Consider the following 25,988-nt stretch of genomic DNA (forward strand, 5'->3'; position numbering starts at 1 on the left):
ATGCATCTACAAGTTGGGAAAAAAAAAAAAACTGTGATTCGCTATACGTCTGTGGTCTGGAACCTAACGTGTCGTATGACCGTGCTATGCCTATACATTGGAATTTTTTTACCTCATTTTAATAAAATGGGTTGAATATAAATGCCTATTATTTAAAAAAATAAACTCTCTAGCCGATTTAGCCTTTAAACTTAACGGTTGTGATAGAATTATAATACCGATTCTTAAACTTCGTCCGTTCACAGCTCCATACTCATGACTTTGCTCTACTTCTGCCGATACACGTGGTCCAAAAGAAATCAAAACTGGCATATTCAACTAATTCTAATAGATATTTCAAATGTCAAATTTCATTAACTTCTATCCAACCGGTATTGAATTTTTAATATAAGTTCAAACTTTTGTTAACTCGTATTGATTGCACGCCCCTATTGAACTCAAACCAAATGAGCATCTTCTTGGTCATACCCTAAATCTAAATCATAAACTGTATTAAATTCCTTTCGACATTTTCAACATTGCTCCTTTGAATCTTCGAAAAAAATTCGACTGAAAGAAAATCGGAATAAATCAATAAATCTTTGGAGGGTTTCAAAATATTATTAAATTGAAATTTAATATTTTGAAACCCTTGAGATGAAAACCCTATTATCTCCTATGAGAATGGTTAACTTCCTTCGGTTGAAAATGTAATTTTATAATTATAAAATTATTTTATAATTTACTTCATGTGTCATAATTATTGGAAGCTCACAATTAGAAAAACGATATTCTATACATCCAAAGTTTCTCCAATTAAGTACGGTTAGCAACCAGTTCATTGATTTAACCTTAACAAAACATTAAAATGCATTTTTATATCGATACAAGGCTTGATGTTATGATAACTAATGTTTATCTTCAGAGACATTAATTAATCGCGCTCCCTGCAGCCAGTAGCGCGGTATTGGTCCAAACCTCACAACCATTAGATTTCAAATACATTATGTTTACTGAACTTGTTTGCTGTTTACCTCTTTCATTATGTAAGGCTGTCCGTTAAATTAGATGTTTCGAGTTATCCTAACCCATTTTAATTAGACAGACTAACCGTACACGTCCTAATATTCCCCAATCACATGCGGTTACTGGCCTGATGTTAGGAATATAATCTGTTTCTGTTCCCAGGTTTCGTATGCTGCGCTCTTTGAAGTGTGTTTATAATGGAATAGCTTCTCACGAAATATGATTACTTCAAAATTGGGTTTGCTTATTAACTGTTGACCTTCCTACACAAAATTGTTCTCATCAGAAGAATATGAGAGAATATGGAATTATTATATGGCACGTGTTTATTAAAATTTGATATCATTTTTTGATGTTTAGATGCAGATTATTTCTGAAAGGTGATATTCTTCTTGTTGTCTTCTTTTGTGCACCTTATTAAATGTTTAAGAACATTGTTTTCGCATGGAAGACTGTTTTAATTAAAGTTTCGTATTTCAACTCAACAAAATCTTCATTTTTTTTTTTAAAAAAATTCTTTTTTTTTTTTCATGCTGTTTAATTGCTAGGATGTCTAATTATTGTTTGTAAAAATAATAAAGTCCAAATAGAAAATAAATTGACAATTTTTTTTTTCTCAGCGGTGCTTGTTTGGATTTGAATCCGGTAAGCAATGCACAAATTTTCTCTAGATTTGTTTAAATATTTCATCCTTTAGTGATCCTACTGTAGATTAAAAATAAAAATAACATAAAATATATTATTCAATTCTGAAAAAAAATATAATGAAATGTTTTCTAGCAGAGGCCTCATGTTTACAATCTTTCTATTGCAATATTTTATTAGACAATACATTATAACATGTTGTGTATAGATATAAATCAGATAGCAAGAGCAATACAAATAGTAATTAAATTACGTTTAAAATTGACCTTAGACTAAAAGCTAAGATTTTCAGTGGTTTACATGACTTCTTTTATACGTCTCAATCAGATTTTTTAATTAAAATTCGAGATACAAAGTTGAATTTTGAGAGCATGTTCTTTGGCAGTAATAACGGTTATGGGCTATCTCTCAATCTATTAGAAATCATCACGCATCACATCAAACCATTCACTAAACATTCAAGAACCATACTAAACTATGCTACACCGAATAGCTTCCTTGCAATATATATTTTAATGAACGTTGACTGCCATATCGTGCTAGCAAAGAAATTTTTAATTTCATACAGATGAAAGTAGTAAAAAAAACATTTTAGTGTTGGTGAGGTCTTCTTTTATGAAAATACAAAGCTATTTGTATTACAGAGATATTAAATATTCTTTAAGAATAACTTGGACGACCCTGTAGTTGAAATATTAACATCAACAAATTGTAGATTATGGCCATTTTAACACAAGCAGCTATTTCTGCACTGTCGCATTACAGTAGGTCCTACCCTCTCCATACGGACGATGGTTAAGTAAGATGATTAGAAAATTATTTCATAAGCAGTCTCATAAAAATTATGGTTCTTGGAGGACTTTATAATAAATGGGCACATTTATCCTTAATTCAATAATATCGTTATGTAATCTTAGCAATGGCGGCCTTCTGATTTTTATCCCTTCCTTAGATACCGAATTTATGTGCACACGTTTTACTCTTAAAATGTTTTTATTCTTAAAATGAGAAGGTAATTCTGAATAGTATGATAGTGTTAGATGTGAAACAGCACTGTGGATGTGTATTAATATTAAAATGGTGTTATTTTAGAGTATGTAATTAGGAGATATTTCTAATGGTTATCAAAAAAAGGAGAGGTGAAAGCTGAATTTATTAGTGTTGTGTCGATGAGAAAAATGTCTTTATTAATTTTTCACCTATCTTTATTGAGAAGCTATATAATTAGCGATAATCCCCAAAACTGAAGAAAGAGATCATATATTTTTGCCTTATATTATCGGATGTTTTGGAATGACCATAAATGAAACACAAGAAATTCTTCAAAACAACAAAGAGTTGAAGACATTAAATTTCATTACCATTTTTCCTACATCAGCAACTTAGTATAATCATCTCCAGAGTTGGAAATAAATTCTTTCTATATTCATTAACATCAGATTTTGGACCTATAAATTCTGTATACGAAAATATTTTATATAATGATGCCACATATGAATTTATCATAAGTTTCGTATAACATAATCTAGAGAAGTTCCGGTTTTCTGCTCAAGTTTCAGGTAATTTATTGTTGATTATTATTGTTATTAAACTAACGAAAATATTGTTTTATGAATTCTACTTCTATTATCCAAACTAATTTGTAACCATACGATTACACTGATTTAGTTCTTTTCGTGTTTTATTCTCAATAATCTTATCCAGAAAATTTGCCACTTGTTCAGTTCAACACATTAATAACAAATGACGAATATAATATTTTTTTTCTTCTTTTTCCACCAGCGACACGACGAAGGAAGAGAATAATGGAAAATTTAGGCTGCAGTAACCCAATTGTATCAAAACTTAACACAGTCGAACGTTCAAGTGAAAAAACAAAATTGTATTCATCTTTAGAATTAAAATTTATTCTGATAAGGAATTGGATCACAATAATACTAAAATTTTGCTGGATTTCTGGTCTGGATATATCCTTGAGATTGCTAACATCTTGTTACAGCACAAAAGAAAGCATAAATCGTATAAAACGTAAATAGAAGGGAAAAAAATACGTTTTGATTGCATTATTATTGAAAATGCATTTTCCAAACCGTACATAGTACAAGGGTCTATAATAGTTGTAATACGAGGAGAAACCATTGTATAAGTCAGTTTGTTAAGGTATGCAACGAAAGGAAAATGATACAAACATCGTTATCATGTTAATATTTTCATCCTACTGGACGAGAACATTAACATGTTTTGTTGGGCATATTGGCAGACTATCTCGCCAGATGTTGTCCAGATAAATATATTACTTAAAACTACATTTATGCAGTACAAGATATAAGAATAGGGAAAGTATGTACAGAGTTTTTAGAAATTCCGATAACTTTGGAAAATTAATATTTGTTATGCATAAAAAGTAGCTAAGGAAGCATAATACATGATCATAAAGGTGAAAAAACATATTGAACGATGAACAAAAATCTGTGAAATGAAGGAAAGATTATGCCAAAAGAAATCAAAGATGAAACAGATAAAAATGAAAGCAGCATCAATGCAACAATGAAAAACCGTTCATTTCAAATCTCACAATTGACACAGATGTTTGTGAAATTATTTACGTGCAGACGATTTCCGTTGTTAGTTATGAAACTATTATTTCATCTGCAGTATCTTGAAAAGTTTTTTTTTTCCGTCTCTGGAGAAGAGACTGGAAAAGTCTTCGTTATCTGACCCACCACCGATAATGATATTCTATAGTATAATGACTCCTGAAAGTTTAGCTTCAGCTGAACTGGGAAAAACAGAAAGAAAATATGGTCACGAATATTGTACCAAGTATATTTTAATCAATTAGAAAAAAATTGCATCCATTGAGAGAGAAACGAGCAGTTATATTATGACAGTTCATTTCATTATTCTTTGCCTAGCCATTCTTTATAGCCCAAATGAGAGAACTCATTAATTGTAACGTTCCTATCTACGCATTTTTTTTTTTTTTTACAAATTATAGAAAAACAGCCTCGGGGTTTAGTTTTTTTGCATTTTTCAATTTTGTTTTAAATTATGCTAAATACAGCAACCTGAGATATAGATAGAAATATAACATAAAGTATCTTTGAAATTAAATGTTTAATTTTGAAGTTAAAAAGTCATTATGCGTTATTCGAATTAAAAAAAAAAAACAATTTAAATTCATAATTCGGAAACATAATTCTGAAATTAAGGTTGGATTTCTGATTGTTGTATGAGCATAATTTAAAACAAAATTGAAAAATGCAAACGAACCCCAGGCTGATTTTCTATATTTTGTAAAAAAAAAAAAGCGTAGGTGGGAACGTTACAATTAATGAGTTCTCTCATTTGGACTATAAAGAATGGCTAGGCAAAGAATAATGAAATGAACTGTCATAATATAACTGCTCGTTTCTCTCTCTCTAAAAAAAAATAAGTATCACTTTGAGTTACGCACTGAATTTTCACAAAAAGAAAACTCACTCTCTTTATTGATGTTGTTGTACGAGTAGGGCTCAGTCGATCATTACGCTCCTTGTACACATTGCACAAAAATGAACTGAATCTGAGAAAATATTGCTAGTGATATGCTAAGACGATATTAAAAATACTTGTCAGTTTACATTTTGATCTTATTTAGAAAATTGCGCTGATTGTAATAAGAAGTCTCTGAAGATGGAGAGTAGGAAACCTTTGACTTCTAAAGAATAAACCGATGTTTCTTTTTTGATTTTTTTTAAGGAATCCTAAATTAATATGCAATGAAATCATCTAACAGTAGTATTGAAGACAAGGATTTAATATGAAAACTATTTCATATGGAAAATAAACAACTAATTTTAATATTATATTAAATTTTGAAACTACATGTCAGTATTTACTTCGAATAAAACGAAAATTTCGTCTTCGCTTCTTTATATTAACGTTTCTTTTTACCTGTAGAATTCAATATTGAAAAGAAATAGCTCAAGATTCGCTTCTTATTTAAAATAATACAATTTTATGGTTCATGAATTAATAAACTGGATATAGTGTTCTGGGGTTATTTTTGCAATCCTGAAATATTGCTACGTTAATTTCATCTGCAATTACCAAATGTGGAGATTCTTATCTGTAAAATCATTGAAGTGGACGTGATATTCGTTATTCTTCTTCTACAGGGTGTCCCAAAATTCACGCAAGATTTAAATTTAGCGCCATTTGTCCGGTAAAGTGTTGCCAACGAGAAAAAAAAAAGACAGCGTGACAGCTGAGAGTTCACGGTTATTAAAAATGGAGTGCTACACGAAAGAACAACGCATTTTCATTGTTGAGCAACATTTTAAAAACAATGAAGGTTTGGCAGCTACAGTTCGCAATTTTCGTACAAAATATGGTCGGAATAGTGATTTAACTTCATCAACTGTGAAAAGATTAATTAAAAAATTCAAGGAAACTGGATCAATTAGGGATCATATGCACTCTGGCCGTCCTTCAACAAGTCGTTCAACAGAAAACATCGAAGCAGTTCGTGAGAGTGTTGCTGAGAGTTCAGGAACATCAATTCGGCACCGTGGTCTTGAATTGGGCATTTCGAGAAGCTCTCTACAGCGTATTCTCATGAAAGATTTGCATCTTTATGCTTACAAAGTTCAATTGACTCAAGAACTGAAGCCTACTGACCACACACACAGAGAAGAGAGTTTGTTGAATGGATTATGGAACAACAACAACAAGTGGATGCTTATTTTTCGAACAAAATCATCTTCAGCGATGAGGCTCATTTTCATCTTGATGGCTTCGTTAATCGACAAAATTGTCGCATTTGGGGTTCAGAAAATCCACGAGTGATTGTTGAGAAACAAATGCATCCACAACGTGTTACTGTTTGGTGCGGATTTTGGGCTGGAGGCATCATCGGTCCATTCTTCTTCGAAAATGCGGCTGGTAAGGCAATAACAGTTAATGGTGCTCGCTATCGCAACATGATAATCCAGTTTTTTGTGCCTAAATTGCAAGATATGGATGTGGACGACATGTGGTTTCAACAAGACGGTGCCACATGCCATACAGCCCGAGAAACAATTCAATTACTGCATGAGTCATTTCCTGGTCGTGTAATTTCCCGTTTTGGTGATCAGAATTGGCCTCCTAGATCATGTGACTTAACGCCGTTGGACTTTTTTCTTTGGGTTTTTTTAAAGTCTAAGGTTTATGCCAATAAGCCCACGACCACCCACGCCTTGAAGGAGGAAATTGAGCGCTGTATCAACGAAATTCAGCCACATTTATGCAAAACGGTCATGGAAAATTTCGACAAAAGAGTGCGTATGTGCCAGCAAAGCAGTGGAGGCCATTTACCCGATATGCTATTCCATGCATAACCCTATACTGTATACTTTATGAATCAATAAGAAATTACAATTTTTAATTCAAAACCTGTGTTTTCTATCAAAATTACTTCTTGCGTGAATTTGGGACACCCTGTAGAACTTCTGAATAAATACAAAATCTATCAGAGTATAAATAAATCTAATATCATCTGTTTCGTTTAATACCTTTAGTATTCTATATTCTGATTGGCCAGAATGCAGAAAAAACATATTGAGTAATACAATGAAACACCCTGAATATTATTATATAGTGTATGATAACGTTATAACTGACATTACGTTTGGATGATGATGGTCCAGGCTGAAATTACCAAAATCACCAGCATACTAGTTGTTGTTAATTAACACACAATCTTACCTACTACATCGAGATATCCCACTTGACTTTTCATCGGCACAGTATTGATCTGACACATATAACCTCCAGTGTCGGACTCTTGTACGTTGTTGATGTGCAACACCCAGTTGCGGTGGTCACTATGGCTTAAGTTAATCCGATAATTCCTTGTGATTACATGGCGGTGAATAGTAAGGATTGTTTTACTCTCGACTCGGAGCCACGCCACCTGAAAAATAAAAGTCCATATATTAATATAAATTTGTAAATATTTGTCACTCGCATAGAATTTTTAGATAAATAAAAGTATTTTGATTCATTAGATTCCACAGATATCGGTACTTAAGTAATACAACAGTTTTAGGAGTTAAGTAGGTTATACCTTTAGTCTGAATGCTGTTCTTATGATTTTTATTTACTGAATGTTTTCACTTTTAAATATTAACTTATAATCATGCATTGTTCATTATAAATTCGAAAGTTCAGAAAAAGTTTCTAAATATATACATTTATTAATTGATGAATAATCTCTACAGTTATGCTCAACTGTATATTACATTTACTGTTAACATTATGTAAACGTTAAAATCAAAATTCTCATCTCATCTCACCTCATCTTCCTTTTTCCCTCTTTTACATTGCGGTGTTGAGGGTTTGTTAATCATTGGACCTCAAACCGTTCACAGGATAAGGTGGTCAGCCCTACACCCCGGTGTATCCTGTGTCCTGTAGTGTTGAGTTCTCAAGGCTGGTTTGCCTGCTTTGTGGGGTGAAAAACCCCAGGATAAACTGGGGAAAAAACCCACTGTCCACGCCCAAGACCGGTTAACTTGTCTATGGCTGAGGAAGATTCTTCAGCTCCTCACGTCACCAATGGGTATCGAACCTAGGACACACTCCTTTCCCCGTCATACGGTTGCGAAGTGCACAGCCATTAGGCTAACCGCGCAGACTAAATCAACATTTAGAAAAAAAAAGAGATTTTAAGGTTCAATCGCCAAAAACTTTGAAAAGATTTGATTGCTATATCCTGTTGATAATCAAAAACACAATTAACAGTTAATAAAAATTGGCGCAAAGTACTGAAAAAATAGTCTACCGCCCTGTGCGAAAATATTCACGATTTCATATTCGGATTCATATTCAACATGTGTCCGTCATATACCGAATCAAAAACATCTCTCCTAGAAATAATACTTAATATCAGTTAACATTGAGTTATCTTTAGTCTCAATATTTTGTTTCTTAGCTTCCATTGTAAAATATCTGTTGTTGACTTCAGATTTGTAGAATATGGGCAAGAATTAGACTCTATTATGCATTTACCCATTACATTCTGCATACATTACATATCACTGTACTTATTACAAAAATGAATTTTCTAGCTAACACAAAAGAAACGAGAATGCTTTTATCGTATGCATTACTTATACAAATATTTTTGTAACATGATAACATTTATCTGAGCCTAAAAATGTCAATAATACTCCAGCAAATAACTTTTCAAATTTTATATTTAAAATAGAGATATCATAACATGGAATCTGTTATACTTCAAAACAAAGTCGTGTATGCTTAAAAAAGTCGCATCATTTTTCTCTGTACTAAAGAATGGATATAATGTTATTATGCATTTACCCATCACATGCTGTATACATTACATATCACTGTACTTATTACAAAAATGAATTTTCTAGCTAGCAAAAAAGAAACGAGAATGCTTTTATCGTATGCATTACTTATACAAATATTTTTGTAGCATAATAACATTTATTTGAGCCTAAAATGTCAATAATACTCCAGCAAATAACTTTTCAAAACGGAACGTCATATCAAGAACTTTCATCATAGTTACAATTCAATATTATTCTATATATTAGATTTTTTTATTAATTTTATATAAGCGTATTGCATGCACGTGCTAGATGACAAACCGTGCAGCAGTGAGAACGAGAGTATTGACCACCAATGCCTCGAGGTCCGATTATAAACAGCTTTGAGTATTTCAAATTGTATACAATCAACCGCCATTTATGTTTTAAAAATTATATTTCTTTTACAATTATACCTACTTTGCGTGTATTTTACTTCATTATAGAAGCTGAAAAGTTCGACCAGAGCTGGAATGAAGAGGAAAAGAATATTTCATGTTCCAGTCCATCCATGTTTTTAAATCCAAATCACAAAAATTCACCATAAAACTTCCACAATTTCAGATATAATATGCACCTTTTAGGGTTTAGCTCCACTAGATAGCAGCACTTTACTGTAATCTGTCTCCTGAAAGTGTTCATTTATTTATCAGTTCATTTCGATGATTCATTCACTCTTCAGAGAGCTGAAGGGTGAAGCAGAGAGGACCTTAAAAATGGTTGGATGTTAAAAAATTAGAAGTAAACTAAGGACACTTCGCCAATGTATTTATACGAATATAATGCGTTAAAGGACTTATTTAGGCAATAAACATTCAAGAAAACAGAACCATACAATGCAAATATCACACAAATATAGGCTACCAAATGATGTTGATGGCGTATTCAGAAGATATATGTACAGGAGAAGTCATTAAGTTCTGTGTTCGGTTTTTGTTAAATGAAATGCACAGCTGGGTTTACCTTTGAATGTAGATGGAATTTAGGATTTTATTTTGCAGGAATAAACATAACAAGGATTACTGAGACACTAAACTTCACTAGCACAATAGCATGCATTTCTTACAATGAAAATTGATTGGAAACGACAAAGAGAAATATCGACCAGAAAAAACACTAATCTTTACACAAAGGGTGCTTGAAGATTATTGCACATGTGTCAAATAGTACAGCAAGAAAAACTGACGCGCTGGTACCCAAGAGATCCTGGGTGATTTCAGAGTTCGTACGCAGGATACTACATGTTGACGTGAGTAACGACTGCAAAGTGTTCCCAGGGAATTGCATGCATAGTAATGAATTTCCATGAACCAGCCTTCACCCAGAAATCCCCACATCCTCCTGCTAACGAATTCGGGATGAGTGATAGTTGAAATGATACTCAACCAACAAACTTGTCACTCTGGACTACCGAAAGTGTCTGTTTTTTTATTATTTTTTATTTATTTTTTTATGCTGAATCTCGCTAACCTGTGTGTTTCATCGGAGCAGAACCGAATGCTAAGACAGCTCAGAGAACCTTAATGTAAGATCGATATCTTCCAACTTTAAAAACACAATGATAGTGTAATGGGTTAGAGTTATTTTTCATTACATGAATATATTCAATTCGTTTTTATTAATACTCTGATGAAAACAACCTGTACTTCCTGTCTAGAGATATCGAGTATCATAATAACATTTAACATTTCCATATCTATCTGAAGGATATGGAAAATGTTTTATCTTTATCTTTAGGTGATGTTCTTGTTATTGATATTTTCTATCACACATGTATCATGTTGGATACTGCTTTTAATTTTTTTCTAAAGGTTCCAAATGCCATTATATTAGATCCATGAACCATTACGAATAAACCATTAGATACCCCAAAATACTGTTAACATTATTAGTCATGTGTTAATTCCACTTTAATAAGTATTATATCATAAAGATACTTTAGTCTCTACGTCTCTTACTAGTAAGGACAGTGACTTAAAGACTGTCCTTTACTACAAATTATTCGACGTTACAATATTTCATGAAAGATCTTCAGGAGCAATAGGATGAATGACACGACATGCTCCGTTTGTTTACAAAACGCCTGGGTTCGATTCTCCTCGCTGATGAGTGGAATATTTCTCTGAATTAAATGTATTTTTCTCCACTAAAGATGATTTTCACATTTGGTTTTCCATCCGGCAAACAGACATACTGTTTTGAGAATATACACTGAAACAAATCGTTATGTACAATCAGGCCTTATTAACTGGCCCTGAATGAAGAGTGTTGGTTGAAAGTAGTCTGTGGCAAGGGAAAAATGGGTTCATCGCAGCGAGTGAAGAGATAAGACTTGTAATTAGGGTCTAACAACACAGAAACTTCAACTAGAATAACAGAAGTGTAGAAATAGGAACCAGAATATTCCATTGTAAATATTCATAATATACACCCCTTCATAACATAGTCCCAAACTTACTGACAAGTTTCCTCTTTCATTCCTTCTGATATTTGGTGTTTGCTGTTCTGTATAATAGTATTTTCCGCATTGTCTTAAAAATAGCTAATCCTATATGTTTAGTCTTATTAATGTGTTTATTTACAAGGGAAGACTACTAAATAAAAGAACAAAAACCATTGAAGAGATGCCAGATTACAATTAGGAGGACAATACTGTATATTAGAAAATATATCAGATATTAACAACATAGCATGATGTAATATTACAAACGTTTATTCCTTCAAAATCATAAAATTTGTGTAGTAAGTTGTTATCATTTAAACTATTATTTGATTTCGCTGGCAAGTAAAAAAAAATCTGCCAAATAAACAGCAGTTTCATGAATAAATTACATTATTATTTGCCAGAAATAATAATAATTTTCTACCTACATAATTTTATATAGTATGTAGGTAGAAAAATTGCTCTTTGTGCTTATACAGGTTTCTGTCACTTGACCACAAATGGATAATGTCAGTTAACCTAGATTAACGAAACACTATGGTTAACGGACCACTAGTTATTGTTATTTTTGAATAGGTAATCTTATGGTCCCTTGGAGTTTTCACAGAAGCTTTTCAGCCGGATAATATCAGAACGAGAAAGAAGACGAAGCAGCATGCGATACGTCCTAAGAATAAAGACGGAAACTAAAAGAAGTTTATCTTCTTGGTCTAAGACTGAACGTATTGGATCCCATGGTAAAATGGAAATTGTCTCGGTATATTGTTCTGACATATCCTCTTTCGTGAACAAGATTCGATATTATTTGAGAATTTTTATCATAAACACTTGTGAAAGGTGTGGATAGAGTGTTGAGGATTTATTTAGAAACATCGTAAGAAGATTTATGCTCACCGAGACGAGTAAGAAGTGGATTCCTGGAACTTCAAATAAGTATATGGATACCTGAGATGTAGTGTTTTCCATTATCTATAGAACTAATGTTGATTCAAAGTGTTTTTTTCGTCCCTAAGATTTTTGAATTTTCCGTAATTCTTCTTCCATTCTTATGATAAAAAAAGAAATAAATTCATACTGAAATGGATGACGTGAAAAATACTCCCACAGTTACCAGTATAATATTAATATAATTTTTATTTAATATATTCTTTCTTATCAGTAATCTGCAATGAGTTTCTTTGTTTAAAGAACTAATATAATTAAAAGATGTTGTTTTGAATGCGATTAGTCCTATGGGATCATCACAACACCCATTTGCACTGATGGGTTTTAATGGTTAATAAAAAATATTATTATAAAAATATGATTAATTTAATTTTTAATTTATAAAACAATTTTGTATACTAAGTTATATAGACTAAAATATGAAAGTTGAATCAATTATGATTTGTAATTAATTGCATAATAGAATTGTGATGAACGCCATATAATTATTGAGGAGATGCGGTGAGGTTAATATCCTTGGAGGGAAATGGATGGCAATGCTGTAGCCAATGAAGTTCTGAGGCTCGGCTATTGCTGTTACCGTCCTGCCATGATCAGAGCTTTAATTGCTCAATAACACCTTATCCCTACACTGTCCTCTATAGATAACGGGGAAGATGAAAAGCATTCTTGCTTCGTCCCTTTAAGCCAGTCCTTATAAGGACTATAAGGATAAATATTTCAGTCAATAATTGATTAATTAATCTATTTAGTCTGTTTATAGTTATAGCAAAGATTCGAAAACATCTAATTTATAATTTATTATCGTGAAACGTTTACGTTTAGTTGATTCAAGTACTTGAAGTGTTTTGATATATAAATGTACTTTTAGATTGCGGATAAATACAACCTGGAAGGATTGAGGAAAAGGTATTTCTCATTGTTTATAAAGATTTGGATGAATATTTGATATTTTAATCTTGGTACTTATTTATTAATTGTTTTTTCTTATAGTCCAAACCACCGACAACAGCAATGAAAGAAGTTATTTTTGTATAAAACCGTACACAGTTTTTGATGTTCGTTTCATTAATATTAATAAACAATTGTTATTACTAATTTTTGAAAATTGAGAAAAAAATTGCCGAATATCAAAAGTAATGTTTTTTTTTTTTTTTTTTTTAAGAAACACTTTTAAATATTTATTACTTACTAACTAGGCTTAATATAAGCATATAATATACTGAACATTTTTACGATTATAACAATAACCATAATAGTTCTTTTACAAATTGCTTTAAACTAATAATAAAAATATATATATATATTTGAAAGTTTTCAGTTCATTTTTAAATACCTTGTACTTGAAAATTAAGTATGCTAGAAACTCTTTAGTGGAAAATTACCGCTCATAGAAATTTAAAGATCGCAAACGATGAAATTGGTTTTTCTTTAAAAAAGCGCATCGAATTTGAGAGTTGGAAAGAGCGGAATTAAACGATTTTCAATAAACATGCAAGAAAACAACAAAGTTGAATACCATCCCATTTACCATTAGTTTTTACCACTTGAGCTTTCACTACCGTGCGCTAAACCAAAACCTACCTACAATAACTTGACCAACAATTTAAAAAAAAAAACTTTCTTAAATTCTAAGTTATGACTTTCGAGGGGTATTATTAAACACACACAAAAAAGTGTTTATATCTTTTCTGCTTGAGAGCGAAAGACTACTTGGTTCCAAAGTTATACAATAAAGGTTTGTGTAAGTTTGGGCAAATATTTCAGAAAAACTAATTAACTCGCTGTTTGCCATAATCGCCTTTTATCCTGCTGTAGAAAGTGAACTTCTAAATCACTTTGACAGTCTTAATTAGCTTCGCAATATAAGCGAACTCTCTCTCTCTCTCTCATTCTCCCCACCTACCTATTCCTTTCTGAACTTCTCACAGTTTTTCCAGTTCTCTTAAGGTATGAAGGTCTATACGTCCGTGTGTGTGTGTGTGTGTGTGTGTGTGTGTGTCTTCAGGCAATGAAAATGTTAGGCGTAGTCATTCTTCTTCACAAATGTTTTTTTTTTTTTCCTCTCTTTCTTCTAAAAGAAACGCTTGTTATTAAAGACAATTTCAAAATTCCTTTAATTCCCCTTTCTTTCCTGATATGTAGCTGCAGCCGTTTTTAGCTGACAGATCATTCTTTACTTCGTCATCGCATCGCACTAACTGCTTTAATCTATCGCCTCAGAAAAGGTGCGCCATTGTCGTTTAAAATGTTCAATCTAGTTCGCTCAAATTATATAGTGTTTAAGGTTATTACAACGAATGGGTGTAGAACGTTTAAAAATAATTTTGCAGTTTAAAACAATAAATATTTGTTATTAGAAGACGAATTTAAATTAGGTTATACGATTATTTGCATCAGTATTTTTTCATCGGGTTTCAACATTTCATGAGTAGGAGTAGGATTAGGATTAGGAAAGAGGTTCAAACATAGAACCTCTGAAAAGCTACAAGACTAATCATGAAACCTCTGAAAGCCACAAGTCCAATCATGGAATCTTTTCAGTTACCCAACAACTGTTATGAAAGAAACTTCTTTTCGCTAATAATTTGAGTCCAGTGATTTCACTCTAAACACCAAGAATGAATTAATTACGTCCAACAGGTATTTTTAACCTGTAATTATAACTTAGCTGCAATGTCGCCAAGATTATTATCGACTGTTTTAGTATTAAATTTTAAATTTACAGATAAAAATACTCTTATTGTTAACCCTGCGGAGGCCGCGGTCGAAAAAATTTCAGTTTAGGTCGCGTGTATCTGAGAGATACATTCATTACTAGAATGTGCTAAAATGCGATAAAACTTTTTAAAAAAAAACTGCAAATATAGTACATGATGTTTATTTATTTTCAGTTACAGTCTAGAAATTATTGAACAAGGAAACAAAGAAAAAACAACAACTAAACCAATACTACACTGACATCGGAGGTCGCGGTATCTCTTAGATACAATTTATTATTAAATATCACACGCGTTTACATAACGCGTGTTAAACCCAAACTGACCGCATAAACAGTGTGGAATATCACTCGTAATATATGCGTGCGCAGCTACTCATGACCTCCAAGCTATACACTGGATATGTGTAAGAAAATTTATATTGAACAATTTGTTTGTATCTGACAGATCAGCCGCGACCTCCGCAGGGTTAATGGTCATGGGCAGTAGATAACGTTGTGTGTAGCTGGAGAATTAAGTAGTAGGAGAGACGTGAGATATGTGTAGTGGAGTAGAGCAGAGAGCTCTCCCGCGATGAGTCCTTGGTCTCCTTACAGGTGCCGCGTAACAACAAAAACAATAATAAATTTCACCAGAATAGAAAGATAACAATAATAACAGTGAGACGTGAGCCAACGAAAAGAAGTGCGAGATTTGAATCACTGTCAAATTAATATTTTTGAAATGACGAGCTGTTTTAGTAACGCACTGGTTTTTGTTAATTTACTGCCATTTTACTAAATGACTTGAAATCGGAATATATTACACTTTTTTAAAGCAGAAACTTTAGAAAACTTTAACACACTATTAAACTAAGAGAGTAAATCAGTTAATAATTGTGATTTGGTAGACTGCTTTTATTTAATATTTCCTCTGTTAAAGTATGGGCGATAACTTTTGAAATAACCATTCCAATACACGAAAGAAAAGAAAAAAATACAACAAATCCTAAAATTTATTCTGAACTGACTCACATAATACGCACCTTTGCTTTCAGTGGAAGCGCTACTAAGAAAAAGTACGCCCACATGCCATTTTTTCACTTTATCGGCAGTAATTTATTATATGATAAGTATGGTATTTCTAGAATCTAAAAACTTCAAGGCGTGGCACTGTCATGCAATCCTCTGATTAAGCAATAGAGTCCATCTTTTCATATCCGATATGGAGTCACACAGACTAGGGGGATGGGCTCCATCATTGCCAGTTCCGATTAGAACAGCAACTTCATGTGGCAGAAAGCCGTAGGAGATGCTGATGGCGTTAAGCTCCTTTGTGTGTGTGTGTGTGTGTGTGTGTGTGTGTGTGTGTGTGTGTGTGTGTGTGTGTGTGTGTGTGTGTGTGTGTGTGTGTGTGTGTGTGTGTGTGTGTGTGTGTGTGTGTGTGTGTGTGTGTGTGTGTCGAAGGATAAAAGTAACAGAGGTCTTGTCGCATTTACCTTGTTAGGAAAGCTTTGCCTTTACCTTAAATAAATCTCTTTACGTTCAAGTTGGTAGCTATGGCACGCGGAAGCTATCAATCGCCCAGTCTTCAATTAAGTGTCACTGATAAGGAATCGGGATCACGTGTAAAGAGCTAGCCGTCTGCGAACAAGGCACACCTCGTGACGGCCTAATGAGCGAAGGATTAGCAAGTGTTCTTGTTTTCTCCATATCAGAGGAGTTGGTAATTGCAGAGTCTGTCCACCTTTCTATAAAGATTCGTTGAATGAATGCTAAACAATTAAACAAAATACTCAGCGTTAAAAGCTCAAATACACGCGATCCTAAATCAATATTGATTCCACTGATAGAAAATAAATTAAAACAATGCCACTCATCCGTTTCTCTCAGCAAATGGAATCGAACAAAGAAACAGAACCGCACCAAAATGTCCAAGAGGAAATAAGAAATAAAGACTTGTTTAGTTTTCTCCAGATAACAGCTGTCTATATTCCAAGTGTCTGTGATTTCTTTCCATTTTCAGTCCTTACGCTTGATCGATCGTTAGTACGCTGCTTTTGTGAAGGAATATGTCGCGAGAAGAACGAGTACAATAAGAATTCTTTCTTCACTTAGAATAAATAAAATGGGTAATGTTGTTTGCTTTAGGAGAAAGTTAAAGAATTAACTGCTAACCAAAAGGTTTATATAAAACTTTTAAATAAAAAAAAAGTTAATGAGATGTATGTTCTGTATGTTTATAAAATGGAAATGTGTAGATAAAATTTTAATGTGATTTTTTTTCACTATTCTCTCTCTCTCTCTCTCTCTCTCTCTCTCTCTCTTCTTAAAAAAAGAACCTTCGGAACATCTCATGGATAATGCGTAAGAAAATTGTTATAAAGCAAACTAATTAGGAAATATATGCGGAACAAATAAGCATGACACATTCCTTTATTTTTTAAACTCTATAGGAAGCACTGTAAGTAACGGTATAATACTTTTAGTTGTACATTAATGCATTGGATTTGTCATATTGGAAATATTAGCTCATTTATAATTACTGTTCTGGTTCCTCGATGAATCGTGTCAAATTTAAAATTTATGGTTTAATCTAAAAGTAGATAAAATATGTGATAACTTGTCACACACTTTGTGTGTGTGTTTGTGTTAAGTAGAGAGAGAGAGAGAGAGAGAGAGAGAGAGTCTTAATAAGAACAAGGATTTTTTGCTGACAAAAGCACAAATAACAATAGGAAAACAAGCCTCGCCTATGTGCATCTTCTAACTGCTGGATACGCGGGGTCACTAGCATATTACGGTTAAGCATTATAGTTTTTGGCTGGGTATAATCGTTTTTTTTTTTAATTCCCACCATGAAAGGTTACATTAGTGCGTTACTACCAGAATAGCTAATATTGATGGAATAAAGTCAATTTATGGCTCGTTATCTGAAAAAAAAAGTGAGCAATGGATTTTTATTCTATTTTTATTAGTTTTTCACAATTATTTTACATTTTTTAAATTTATTTCTTAAATAGTTCAAAACTCGGCTCCCCATATCAAACATAGAAATATAGGCTTTTAATAAGTAGTCCGGTGGTTTAACACCGAGCGATGGAAATCATCTCCCACCTAAAGACAATCGGAAACATGCTTGCCCTCAAAGAGATTCCAATCCTCCAGTTGTTGGTTTTAGAGCGGTATAAGCTAACCATTCGGCCAACCAAGCCATCAAATGTTTCATGTGGATGTGATCCATTTTAACGAACGTATTTACTATTTATTTCGCAGCAGAACCCCAAAATTTATCATCCACCCTTAACGCAGTAACTGGACATTGGTTTTTAATGAAATACTCAGTAGCTTTATAGGATTTTTTTCTGATTTTTTTTCAGCCATAAGTCGATAACATTTTCTCTCGACAATTAGCTATTCTAGTACTTTTGATACTATAAAAGTAACTAGTAAGTTTCCTAGTAACGGTAGAAATATTATCAATTTATTAATAGTAAGATTTGTGTTCATTTATTTATTTTTCCGGAGAGCAATGTCTAGGTCATCCAAATTGTTCTGATTCATAATAAGCAGCTAGGGAATGTGATGTATTATAGTATTCCAAAAATTTATATAACGATTCAAATGAAACGACTTGAAAATTAAAAGCTCCAGCAGTTTCTTTGATTTTTGTTAGACTGTAGAGTCTGTATGTGGGAGGGGGAAGGGAGGGGAGGGAGGGGAGGGCTGTAAAAAAGCGAAAAGGGGTCAAAACAGCCATCTTTGTGAGTAAGCTTTTCCACTGGATGGCGTAAATTGAATGAAAAAGGAGAAGTTAGATTACTTGGTTTGAAATTGGAATGTGAGAAAATGCCGAGCTGTTCGTATTTTTTCAGGCGTTCAAGAAAGTTTAGGAATGATCGAATCCAGGTCAGTAGAAGAATGCTTGTTGAATCATGCACAGTAAGGAATCATGTACATAAGGAAGTAATTGAAGCAAGTAATTGACGCGCATGCAGGGTACTATAGGATTTGGCTACTTTAATATCCTCTGAATCTGTTTAACAAAGGATTTACATTTCAAATGGTTTGCCGTAAACCCATTAATAGGGTTTACGGCAAATACAAATGAAAATATTATTCTCAGTTATATAATGTAATAAAATTCATGTTTAATCCGCGACACCCTGTTTTATCAACCGTTTTTCATGAAATTTGTTTTTAAAGTCGTGTCATCGTCAAGTTGTCAGAAATTTAGTATCAAGGGTCATTGTCTTAGAAATATTACTTCATAGTAAGAGTTGAGTGTTTACTGCGTAAGAAGAAGAAAAGGAAAATCTCTTTAAGCTATATACATCACTTCATTTCATTTTTTTTAATTATATTTTTTTTAATAAAATCTTGCAAAAATTTTCCGCGAATTTTGCAATTTATTTATTCTTTACATTACACGCGCAGCTGTTAAATTTGCATATTCCATATCCTATAATAAACGTAAGATATTAATGAACTTCAAAATACGAAGTATGTTTGAAAAGAATCTGTAGAAAATCTGAAAACTCTGGGTGGATCTTCAATATCAATATATGAAATCCTTCAGAAACCTTCTTATACATCCAGTGGAGTAACAGCTGCTCCATATTAGTATTTTAAAATCAAATACTTTCAGGACTTTCTTGCAATCAGTAGCTAAAAGCAATGCGACTGAATCCATTACGTTGTGAATTATAAATATTTTACTTAGAGATCCGTAAGCTCTTTAAAATATATATCATCTAGACGGAACACAAGAGATAAATCTCTTAAGATTCTCTTTTATTTATCGTCCACTAATATCTGGAGGAAGAAAGAAAAGGAAATATTGTTAGCGAAGTATTAACAGTCCTTGGTGTTGTTGGTAGAGAAATTTCTTAGTATAATTTTAATATCTTAGAAAAATCCTTGTGATTGAGTGTTATTTTTTATTGTTATTTTCCATTATAGCGTACATGTAATCTAACGAATGATAATCTAATTACTATCATAAGAAAAGCACAATTCTCTGATAAATAAATCTTTTCTACCAGTAATATTTCATCACTGATTACATCATTCTATATTCTTAAATATTAGACTAATAACATACCTTGTTACTGAAAAAAAAACACATAAGTAGTCAGTGTTCTTACACCCTGCTATTATATTTAACAGTTTTTTTGTTCTTACTTTTAGTTCATCACTTCGTAATTTTTGTTAAAGAAATATTAATAAGGGAATTAAGTTACTTGCATCTTAGTATTCGAAATCGAGTCTTCCGCTTATCTCTCGAGTATTTTTTACAAACGATCGAAATATACAGCAAGTACTAGAAGCATAAATATTAGCATTAATCAAGTCACGTATAATTTCTATAATCCAGTTTGGTTCTTCTTTTAATCGCAGTTTCAAAATGTTCTGGGGAAAGAAAGAGGAAAAACAGAAAGTAATAATAACAAATGTTTACCTCTTAGAAAGTTTCGTGGTGTCTGCAATTTATCTTCTTAATAATCTTCTTAATTCTACAGTGACCTTAGCTAGTTAAACGGCTTGAAATCGATAGGACAAAGCTTACTGACCAAGCATTAAAGTTCCAGCGCGCAGCTTGCTACTCTGTGATTATTTATAATCAGCATAATTCTTATATTTAAGAGAGGAATATACTGTGGGTTCAAAAATTTGTCATAACTTTAATTATCTTACTACTAAAATGCTGTTGTTACTTTCTAGTGTATCGTAATGTCTTTTAAAAGTTTTTGGCACCCAGTGCATTGCGATAACACAATGCAGTAATCTCTGCATGGACTAATTTGAATTATTTTTCTGTAAAAAATAATAAAATATAAATGGTAAAAGAAAACTTCAACGAACTATGCGTAATTTTTACCAATCTAGTGAAGCATCGGTTGTTTTCAGTCAAAGCACATAAATTTGCGATACTGCTGAACATCGAGGCAGTAAGCATAAAATCAACGATTTGCACAATTTGATCGACGGTATGAGACCACTGCCGGCTTATTTAAGAGTTAAAGTGCCTTGAAAAGTTTCATATCTTGTCTTTACATCAGTGCTTTCGGATTATGAAAAAAAAATCAAATAAAAATAATAGTAATAAAAACATACTGATGTAATGAAGGTTTACAACATTTTCTGAGTGGAAGTCATACCAAAAATTACACAACTTTTAACAATTTAATGATTATTAGATTAAAATAAATGTAAGGATTAGCAAATTAGTAAGTAGTAAATTATATAAATTTACTACTAATTACTACTAATAATAACCTGATCACTTAGCATGAATTATAATAGTCACATGCGTAAGCTGAAATTTAGCGACCTAGTGTAGTTTCAAATCCGAATGTACTGAGTGGAATTATATAAGTAAAATACCATATCCTATCTGCTAATAGATATTTCTACTTTTACTTTCTACTCTGCATCGAAATCTCTGGAGTTTTATACAGAAACAGAGTTATATAAATATATTTCTGATGCTGTAATGTTTATATAAGATTAGCTGATGATGACGTTATTCAATGATCTGCTTTATTGTGCTGTTACCGGCAATCTGTTCTGATGGTTTCGAGAACAGGAGAAACAAGTGTTGAATTCTCACTGGCATACTGCCAAGAGAGCGATGGCAAGGTCTGCAATGATTATCAACGTAACGGAACAGCCTATTGTTGCAGGACACAACACACACACACACACACACACACACACACACACACACACACACACACACACACACACACACACACAAGGAGATTTCCATGATCCATGGCTACCTTTGCTAGAGAATGTTTATGAACAAACATCATGACTAGATTCAAAGACAAATAAATACTTGATCAAAATACAGTAATAAGATCGGTTAATTATTATACATATCAATAAAATATGTAATAATCATTAATCTATTTTATTAATGCATTTTTGCATATAATCAGTAACGTAATGGTTGCTAAAATACTCTTGGAAATGTTGTTGAATTTGGATGCTACAAATAAGATTCATGTAACACTGCAATATTGTAAGGAAACAGAAATAATCACGCTGTAAAAAATAAAATAAAATGCATTCTATTTTGAGATTAGCAAATGACAGTGTATTCTTGCTCAAATTTTATATTAACACATTCGTTAATTTAATTTTCTTTAATTTAACTGTCTATTAAGAGATGCATCTTTCTGTTACCATAAAAAGACGCACTTTATCACTTGAATATTTCTATCTCTTGCGTAGAAATCGACACTTTCTGTGAAGATGCTTCACGATAAACTCAAAAAGAAAAAAATTGTGTTCATTAAAAATTCATTAAATATTAAATTAATGAAATTTGTTAACTTAAACTTACTTGAATACAGAAAAAATTCAATCACTCACACAAAGTCTAAATTGTCTATCACTTTATTTTGCTGATTAATTAATGAAATCAGTGAAAAGAGAACACCACTTATTTTAGTCGTATAGTATAAGAATATTATAAATCATTTAGTAATATTATTAAATATTATAAATAACAATAGGTGCACTTTCATGAAATTGGCGAAATTCCAGTGAGTATCTTTTCGATAACGTGCACGAAACATATTCGAGTAAATGCATTCATTTGTAATCAGATAGATGTATTTGTGTACTTATAGGGTGATTAAAATTAGAGTATCCTTATTTAAGTCCTTGTAAAGCACCATCCCCAGTGATCGAAATGTAGCGAAACTTTGCAGGAATCATTTTGAAAGCGATATCTGAGAAAAAAGTTCGAAAAGTCTCCACCAGAGGCGCTGTTAGATGTAGTAATTTTTCTGTGTGTGTGTAAGAAGGAGAAAAGCGATGCAACACATTTTTATTCACTTCCATTATGCATTCATGGGGTGTACTGTTCAATGTGCTGTCCTTCCCGGTATGCTAAAAACTGCATCCTTTGCACAGTGGGTTCAAAGATGATACTATCAACTTTCATGGTTATCTTGAATGGGCAGAAATCCAGAACCTTCCGTTGAATTTTCCAACAGTTGTGTAAGGCGTATCCTTGTGTCTTCATACAGCACGCGCACTGTAGGAACCACCAACGCTGCTATTCATGACCTCCACAACGGCAGTAGAAACTTCATCTACTTGTGAACTAATTGTTCACAATTCACAACTAATTGTTCACTAATTTAGGATCTCTTCCGGGTCTAACTCCCAACGATCCCATTTCTTCAAAACGACTAATCATTCGTCGCAGAGCACATGGAGATACTAGACCTCTTCGACATTTGTTCAGGCGGCGAAATTCGCGGAGTGTAGCAACAACATTGCAATTATTTAGGTAGAACAGCTTCACGAGCAAAGCACGTTGGGACAAGGTCAGTGCCATTTCTGTGAACGGTATTAACAATCAGAATGAAGGAAAAAATCCTGCGTCCACCTTTTTAAACCCTCCTGGCGATTTGCGTGATATGTTATTTCCATGCATTTGGTACTTAAAACGCCTCCGGTGGGAAATTTTGGAACTATATTTCCCCCCCCCCCCTCACTTATCTCTTCCGCATGGCGTACAATGCATTCCTGCAAAGTGGGGCAGCATTTAGATCACTGGATGGCCTTAAACTAGGATACTTTAATTTTGATCACCCATTACATAGACAGTACATGTATAGGCTCATTTTGTCGTTCTGTAAACTGCGCTAAGGAAACGCTGCATGCACTGATTAAAAATTACCAAAATTGAATGATATGAAATTATATGAAATAAATAAAAAATGAAATATAAAAATGATATGAAATAAATAACAATAACAATACGTTCTTTAAAGAAAAAAATATCTTCAAATGATTTTGGAATAAGAAATGATTTTATAAAGTCCAATCTAATAGATAAAAATCTAAGCAAGAAAAACTGAACTCTATAATTGTTAATTTGATCACTTTTTGAGAGACATGGGCATAATTTGGTCAGTAAAAACAATCTTAAGTACTCGTCCTGTAATATATTTAGATTTCTAGAACAATTTGGTTACTGAAAATTTTTCTGTAACTTCTACCGCGTACGGCAAGTTGATAATTGCATGCCTGTTGTTCTTGAGTGACAGGGATTTTACCGTTGAAGGAACCGGTCTCACAGCTGCAGTACTAGTAAAGAAAACTGTCAAGCATTTGAAAGTCCCTACCTTAATTGTATTTAAAAGTGATCCTATGGGTACCGTTATTAAGTTGGAAAGAAAGGTGTCCTCAGAAAATTACCTTAAAGAGAACTTTGTTTTATCCCAGCTTTCGAAAAAAATAAGTTGACTAAGATTTAAAATAGCACAGCGAATAGTACTTTCAGCGCTAGATTATTATTCACATAAAACTGAATAACGAATAACAAATTTTATAATTTTTTTCCCAGTGGAAAGAATAAAAGTAATTCACAAACATAATACACTGCCTTAATTTTAGTTGCCCCATCGAATTACCAACAAAAGCAAACAACAAATATACAAATGTTGATTTATACAGATTCAATGTAGCTATTTACAACAATCAAAAGCCCATCAGAATATTGTTCAAACTGTGAGTAGATGACAGTAAGCTTATACGGTGTTCAATGTAGCATTATTTGTAAGAGCATTGACCATAAAATAATTTACGTTTAGACGGTTTTTAATTATTATTGTTAACTTTTAATAATAGTTTATAATTCTTTATATTACTGAGAATGAATTTATTTACAAAATGAAGAAAATCAAGACTAATTCTTCGATCGAAAAAGGTTTATTATATATATATGACAGAATGATCATTGACTCGGTTAGCATACATAGTTTTATGAAAAAAATTGAATGACTAGAACCGAGATTTAATTAAAAAGGTTTTAATATAAACACACTACTAGTTTCGGCCTGTAACAGCCTTCTTCAGGTGACATTATAAAAGAAAAAACACTAAACATTGAGGGTTAAAAGACTATGAACGATATAGACAGTCTTTATACATAATTAGCATGAAAACGTTGTATTTGTATTTGAAGCTGTTCTTTCATTTGTTGCATTGTTGGCAGAGTGCGTGCTTGCTGCATCACGTGAACGCCAGTACATGATTACAGCTGAATGACTATCTGGGAGGTTGTAGCTTAAGTTGTTATTTAGATGAACAGGATTGAAGATGATTTCTCTCGATTCCACAATTTTTCTCTCTATTTCGTCACTGCAACGGAAGATGTTTGTAGATTTTTCCCAGCAGACTTTGTGACTTATATTAAAACCTTTTTAATTAAATCTCGGTTCTAGTCATTCAATTTTTTTCATAAAACTATATATATATATATATATGAATACTTGAATTTTATTTCGTACCTTTTAACCGAACTAAAATCAGTGTTTGTTGTTAAACTGGTAATAAATAATTTTAAAATGTAACGAAGTAGAAAAACAACCAGAAGACAACTGTTCGATGCATTTCAGACTTTCTGTCTCCACTCCCAAATCAAACTGCGTTTGTTGCTCGTATCTAACCGGATGATATACGAACAAGAAATACGGGGTGATTTAGGAGTGAGAATAAGATACCCTTAAAGACACACCGAGCAGCTGTTGCGTCATCCGTAAAGGTCATTCCTTCTACATGACTGGATGATATGGAAAATGTTCCTTTATTGTTGTATGGAGCGTAGCATTATGGGAAAGCCGCCGTCTTGGAGCCGCTGAAGAATACTGCGGAGCTGTTTCAGAATCTCATGTTAAATTACTTGGATAACCTATTATTATAACCTACTAATTACTCTTAAAATTCTGAAGATATCCTAATGCTATTAAGTTGTTTTACTTAGCTACTGAAACTTTTTCTTTCTTGTAATATTGATTTTTTTGTTTTCCAATGTTTCTTTTTGTACTTTGTAAATTATTTCATTTATTACTGTTTTCTCTTT

General features: G+C 32.5%; 1 protein-coding gene across 1 annotated transcript in view; it reads right to left on the reverse strand.

The window, feature by feature from the left end:
* LOC150098184 (neurotrimin-like) overlaps positions 1-25,988 on the reverse strand; it is a 368,343-nt gene that overhangs the window by 48,445 nt on the left and 293,910 nt on the right. Inside the window, exon 3 of the mRNA XM_090406276.1 lies at positions 7,381-7,588. Coding sequence (XP_090262402.1) covers positions 7,381-7,588 — 208 coding nt within the window. The remainder of the gene's footprint in view (positions 1-7,380; positions 7,589-25,988) is intronic.

Source organism: Typopeltis vanoorti, chromosome 16 (assembly GCF_054136105.1).
Source record: "Typopeltis vanoorti isolate ZY-2024b chromosome 16, IOZ_Tvanoo_1.0, whole genome shotgun sequence".
In the NCBI taxonomy this organism is placed as follows: domain Eukaryota; kingdom Metazoa; phylum Arthropoda; class Arachnida; order Uropygi; family Thelyphonidae; genus Typopeltis; species Typopeltis vanoorti.